The sequence below is a fragment of the Alligator sinensis genome, unplaced genomic scaffold (assembly GCF_000455745.1).
Source record: "Alligator sinensis unplaced genomic scaffold, ASM45574v1 scaffold1302_1, whole genome shotgun sequence".
NCBI lineage: Eukaryota > Metazoa > Chordata > Crocodylia > Alligatoridae > Alligator > Alligator sinensis.
In genome coordinates this window covers 618880-625223 of record NW_005842612.1, presented here as the reverse complement: position 1 = coordinate 625223, position 6344 = coordinate 618880, and the positions used below count along the sequence as shown (strand labels likewise).

The following is a 6344-nucleotide window of genomic DNA, read 5'->3' as shown; positions in this document are numbered from 1 at the left end:
GTGCCCATGAGTGACGTCCACGACGGGCCCCGCTGCAGATAGTGAGCGCGGGGCTTCCCCGCCCTGGCTCCCGTTGCCTCGTCCGAGCTGGGGGTGGCGGGAGGGCGACGAACGTGACGCGGAAGCTGCCCTCGTAGGGAGAGGGGGACGGGGACGGGGCAGCTGCGGTGCTGGGAGGCATCCAGGGCAGATGCAACTGCCCCCAGGCTCAGCAGATCCCCCGAGCGGCCCGTGCTCGCCTGCTGAGGCCCCTCCGTCCCTTGGTCCCCAGCAACCCTTACGGGTCGCGGCCGAACCGGCGAGGCGATGATTGGCACGATAGGGGCCGGGGCGGCGCCAGCAACATCCATGTCGCGGCGAGGCGCGACCAGCCCATCCCGGATCGGGGCGGCAATGCCGGGCGTGATGGCACCCGGAAGAACTGGTTCAAGATCACGGTGAGCGATCGTGGGGGCGGGGGCAAGGTCGCCCCACCAGCCTGGGCACGCCCTGGCCGGGAGCTCCCAGTCGGTTGCGGGGCAGCCCAGGTCCCTCTGCCGGCTCTGACGCTCGCCAGCGGGCGACTTTCCTTGGCAGATCCCGTACGGGAGGAAGTACGACCGGTCGTGGCTGCTGACCGCTATCCAGAACGTGTGCACCGTCCCTTTCAACCCCGTGGAGGTGAGTGCCAGCCTGGGCCAGCTCGGAGCCCGCAGGCAGAGAGGCTTGGGAGCCGGATGCTTGGCCTGTCTCCCAGCATCAGGGGGAGAGCAGGGTCTCGGGAGGGGTCAGAGCAGAGTGGGACCGGGGGGGCCTGCTCTCTCTACCTGGTTGTGGCAGGGGGCTCAGAGCAGCGCGTTTAGGAGCCGGGATGACTGACTTCTCTCCCAGCTCTCGGGCGGGTGCCTGCTGGAGTCCTGGGTCACTGTCTCAGGCCAGACAGTTGGGGGTTTTTTTTCCAGGCTTCGAACTTCCTAGACGCTGCCCTTGTTGCGGGGAGGAAGGGCCTGGGGGGTTCTCCTTGCTCCGATCTTGGGAGGGCGGCGCTCAGGTCTCCCTGACCGCCTTGCTTCTCTCCCCTTCTCAGTTCCATTACGACCACAACCGGGCTCAGTTCTACGTAGAAGACGCCACTGCGGCCAGCGCTCTCAAACTGGTGTCCCGCAAGATCACGGACAGAGAGAACTACAAGGTGCGGGGTCAGGTCCCTCAGCTGGGCCTCGTCATTGCCTTCCGAGGGGGGAGGGAGGCTCCTGTGCTGCTCTGGGGGTCTCTCTCCCAGCTGGAGCAGCCTTGGAGTGCTGCTGAGACCCCTGCCGACCTGCTTTGCCCACGCTCCAGGTGGTGATAATCATCAACTCGTCGGCCCCGCCCCAGTCTGTCCAGAACGAGTTGAAGCCAGAGGAGATTGAACATCTGAAGGTGAGGTCCTAGGGCTCGGTGCCTGGCGTTTGGGGGTGACTTCCAGCCATTAATCAGTGCCAGGCAGAGAAGGGCAACTGTACCCCCCCCCAGCCCCCACCCTCTGATCTGCATCTTCTGCTATTTCAGCTTTGCATGAGCAAGAGGTATGACCGTCTCCAGCAGGCCCTGGACCTCAAGGACCTCCGCACAGACTCTGGTGCGTGTCCAGATAGGGTGGGGGGAGGGAGGGAGGGGAAGGGCGGGGATGGCGGCTGGACAGGGGCTCAGCCTTTGTCTCCCTTTTGCCTTAGACCTGGTGGCGCAGAACGTCGACATGGTGCTGAAACGGTGCAGCTGCATGCAGGCTGTGCTGCGCATCATTGAGGAGAACATCATCCCTGAGGTGAGAAGGAGCTGGTGAAGGGTGCGAGCCCTGCCCCGTGTCCTCTCGCAGCACCCCTGATGCCCATCTCGGCCCCTGCAGCTCCTGTCCCTGAACCTGAGTGGCAACAAGCTGTACCGGCTGGACGACCTGGCCGAGCTGGCGCAGAAAGCCACCAACATCAAGATCCTCAATCTCTCCCGCAACGAGGTAGGCAGAGCGCCCCCCGTCTGCCCTCCCGACCCTTGCCCCCACCTACATTCACGCTGCCCCTCTCCACAGCTGAAGTCGGAGCGGGAGCTGGATAAGGTGAAGGGGCTCAAGCTGGAGGAGCTGTGGCTGGACGGGAACCCGCTGTGCGACTGCTTCCGGGACCAGTCCACTTACATCAGGTCAGTGCCAGCCCCGGCAAGGCCCCCGGGTCTCCCCCGCCCACGCCATGCCTGGCGGGGGACAGCATGGCGGGACCATGAAGGCACCCCTCGCCCACCCCAGACAGGAACCGGAACCAGCCCCCTCGACACCTGTGGGGCCAAGCTCTAACCTGGCCTTCGGCCTCCTTGACGCACGCAGGCATCTTCTGGGCATGGTCACGGGTGTTGGCTCTGAGCGCTGCCGTGCGCTTGATTCGTGTGGTTTGTGTTTCAGCCGGTGCCAATCCCCATCCTCTCCTCTCCCTTTGTTCCCTGCCCTCGAGAGCATAAGAATTGCCACTTGCTGGGTCAGACGCTGAGTCTGTTTTGCCCAGTCTGCAGTATCGCAGGACACTTGAAGCAGCCCTTAAGGCAGCTGCTGCCCTCTGTCTCCTCCTCACCGCTTTTCTGCTCCCCTGCCTGCCCTTCCACCTCTTCTCCTCCCTCCTGGGGGCTCCGGGACCCCTGGGCCGCACAGCCTCTTCCCCCCAGCATCTGCGCTCCCGCCGTGGGGCTGCCGCCCCCTGCTGCCGCACAAAGGAAGCTCCCGTTGTCTCTGCCTCTCCCCCTGCCCCCAAGTGGGGTTTAAAGGGCCGAATACTATGCCTTGGCCCCAGTGCTGCCGTGCCCACAGCCCCCCGCTGGCCCCGCGCCCCCACCCTGCGTTTGGCCCTCGATGATGGCTGGCTAGCCAGAGACGGGTAAGATTCCTCGCGGGAGGAACAACCTAAGACAGGCACAGCCGTGCAGTGGCCAAACCAAAGCATGCGGGGGGGTGGCCGAGGGGCCCAGGCCCAGGCTGCCGGGCTCACCTACGCTCACTGCGCCTGCCTGCGGTAGCATCCCCAGGCATGGCTGGCCGGCGCCGGCGCCAGCTCGAACAGGAACAGACGGCCTTGGCTTCTGAGCAGGCCGCAGCCAGCAGCCCCTGCACTCCTGGAACCAGAGAGGCGGCTGGAGCGGGAGCCCTGCTGGGAGCAAAGAGGCTCTGCGCCCCCCTGCCCCGGGCTCCCGGCCCCCTCTTCACCCCCCTTCCTCCCCCCATGCCCATCTGCTCTGCTCTGCTCCGGGCTCTGTCCCCGCCCCTCCCCCCTTCCCTCCCCCCCTCCCTCCTCTCCTTCCTGGGGACGCGCCACGCAGGTGAGTAAGAGCCAGGTAAGTGCTGAGCCCATTGGCCGAGCAGCATTGGCACCACCCAGGCCCCTGGGCCTTGCCGGGGGCGGCTTAGGCCAAGACACCAAGATCCTAGGATCCAGCAGGGTAGGGTCTGGGGAGGGGGAGAGAGCGGGCGCAGCTGGGCGGGGAGACCCGGGGCCCCTGGGGAGGGTGAGCTGGGCTGGCTTGGCTGTGTCCTGGCCCTGGGGAGGTGACGGGGCGAGGCGGGGGGCAGCGGGATGTTCCCGTGGGGGCCTGGCTGAGCCCCGGCCCTGGCGGGCAGGGGGGCTGCCTCACTGACTTCTGTCTCGTTGCCAACAGCGCTGTCCGGGAGCGGTTCCCCAAGCTGCTGCGCCTGGTGAGTGAGCCACATCACGCCGTGGGGCTGAAGCTGCCCTGCTGGGGCCCGTCCTCAGCCTGTCACTCACTGCTCCCCCCTCTCTCTCCCCAGGACGGGCACGAGCTGCCCCCTCCCATCGCCTTCGATGTGGAAGCCCCCACTACCCTCCCCCCCTGCAAGGTGAGCAGGGCACTGTGGGGGGCTGCGCTGAGCTCTGGGGTCTCTGGGCTTGGTGGGTCCCTGTGGGTGGGCCAGGGCCTACTTGTGCACATCACCTCAGGTCGTCCAGCTGCTCTCAGCCTTTCTGCAGCTCTCTGTACTCTTTGCAGAGGATGCACTTGGGGGCTGGGGACGGGTAGCTGGGAGTGGAGCCCTGAGGATCTCTGAGCTGGTGGGGGGTGGCTTGGGGCAGAGCCCTGGGGGTCCTGGGGCTGTTGATGGACTGGGAGCGGATCCCAGGGACCTCAGGGCTGTGGTGGGGGGTGGGACCAGAGCTCCAGGATTCAGAGGCAGCCTGTATCCATACAGGGAAGCTACTTTGGCTCTGACAACGTGAAGGTGCTGGCCCTTCGCTTCCTGCAGCTGTAAGTACCCAGGCGAGGGTGGGGGGCAAGGGCTGTGAGCAGGGGAGAGGAGGAGGGTTCAGGTTGGTCCTGATGTCCTGCCCCTGCAGGTACTACTCCATTTACGACTCTGGCGACAGGCAAGGGCTGCTGGACGCCTACCACGACGGCGCCTGCTGCTCCCTCAGCATCCCCTTCTTCCCGCAGAACCCCTCCAGGTGCGACCAGGGCCCCGGGCGGGGGGGCAGGGGGTGTTGTTAAAGCCCAGGCAGGCGGGTTCTCCTTGCTCTAGGGAAGTGGAGGCTGGGGGATGTGGACTCCTGGGTTCTCTAAAGTTGCGAGATGGGGTCTAAAAGGTCAGAATATGGGGTAGTGGGAGCTTTGACACCTGGGATCTGAGGTGGGGCCTCATCCTGCACTTCCTGGGGTGGGGGACTCCTGCAGGGGTTCCCTGCTGGAGGCCGCAGTGGGTCTCACAGGCCTCTCTCCCGGCAGGAGCACCCTGAGTGAGTACTTCAAGGACAGCCGCAATGTGAAGAAGCTCAAGGATCCCAGTAAGGGCCTGCCAAGCTGAGAGGGAGGTGCGGGGAAGGGAGATTTCACACCCCAGGCAGCTCCTGCTCCCTGGGCTACCTGTGGGGGCAGGCTCTCACCCCCTTCCTCCCCACAGCCATGCGCTTCAAGCTGCTCAAGCACACGCGCCTCAACGTGGTGGCTTTCCTCAACGAGCTGCCCAAGACCCAGCATGACATCAACTCCTTTGTGGTGGACGTCTGCGCCCAGACGGTGAGTGTCCCCGTGCTGGGGGGGCAGTCTCCACCCTGGGGCTGTACAGAGGGCGGACAGGGGCCGTCTCCTCTCCAGGCCTGCACAGGGGCAGCGGGGTGGGGGACACCGCGTGCCCTGCGGGTGCGGTGCTGTGGGGGGGTGGGAGCTCTCGGGGTGGCGGGGATGCAGCAGCTGCGTGCTCACTGTCCTCTCCTGCCTCCTAGAACACGCTGCTGTGCTTTGCTGTGCACGGGATCTTCAAGGAGGGTGAGTGTGTCCTCCCTGCCCCCTCCCCATGGGGATCCCCTCCCCAGCCTCCTTGCCTTGCTCCCCCCCACTCATTGGATCTCCTCCTCTCTTCCCCATCTCAGTTGACGGCAAGTCCCGGGACTCGGTACGAGCCTTCACCCGCGTGTTCGTTGTTGTACCAGCCGGCAACTCGGGGTGAGTTTGGAGGGGGGGTGGCACTGCTGTCCTTGCCCCATGGGGTCTGGGGGACAAGCTCAGGCCTAGGGACATTGTCCTGAGCAGAGGGACCTGGTGGAGCACTGCTGTTCCTGCTCCACAGGGTCACGGTGGTGTGGAGGGGGAGATGGGTGTCCCCAGCCCCAAGTCTCACCTTGGCCCCCCCTTCCCCCCGCAGGCTGTGCATCGTGAATGACCAGTTGTTCGTGCGCAACGCCACGACGGAGGAGATCCGGAAGGCTTTCGTCATGCCGGCGCCTACGCCCTCGTCCAGCCCCGTGCCCACGCTCTCAGCCGAGCAGCAGGAGATGCTGCAGGCCTTCTCCATGCAGTCTGGCATGAATCTTGAGTGGTCACAGAAGTAAGTGCCGCACTCCAGCTCTCCCCTCCCCCCCACCCAGCAGGGCTGCTCTCCCCTCCGCCCGCTCACACTCTCCTGCCCTCAGGTGCCTCCAGGACAACGACTGGGACTACAGCAGGGCAGCACAGGTCTTCACCCAGCTCAAGGTGACCCAGGGACCCCCAGTGGGCGTGGGCTGGGGGGGGAGGAGGGTGAGGGGAACCCCAAGGGGTGGCTGGGAGGGGACCCCCAGGGTCACCTCTGCTCTCAGCCAGTAGCCCCAGGGTTGGGTCAGGGGGTGAGGAGCTGAAATGTGGGGTGGGATTGGCTCTGCCCCAGGTGGAAGCCAGGCCGGGGAGGCCTGGACAGCTGAGTTCTGCCCTAGCTGCTCAGAGAGCGTTGGGTTATGGGAGACGAGGGGCTGGGAGAGAGTCGGGGTGCTGGGAGCTGTGCCGCGCAGGGGAGTTGGGGCGTTTGAGCGCAGCGGGGGGGGGTGGGGGGGGGGGCGGTGCGATGGGGAGGTCTGATGGGACAG

General features: G+C 65.9%; 1 protein-coding gene across 1 annotated transcript; it reads left to right on the top strand.

Annotated features, from left to right (window-relative positions):
- The first annotated feature begins 6 nt into the window (after positions 1–6).
- Positions 7–6102, top strand: NXF1 (nuclear RNA export factor 1). The gene is made up of 19 exons (XM_025214960.1): positions 7–41; positions 272–437; positions 577–660; positions 1067–1171; positions 1321–1401; positions 1531–1600; positions 1695–1786; positions 1868–1975; positions 2048–2157; positions 3655–3691; positions 3785–3853; positions 4202–4257; positions 4347–4454; positions 4732–4790; positions 4907–5022; positions 5229–5271; positions 5376–5448; positions 5648–5830; positions 5916–6102. The coding sequence occupies exons 1-19, from the start codon at positions 7–9 to the stop codon at positions 6085–6087; spliced, it is 1767 nt and encodes a 588-aa protein (XP_025070745.1). The 3' UTR covers positions 6088–6102.
- Positions 6103–6344: the final 242 nt, after the last annotated feature.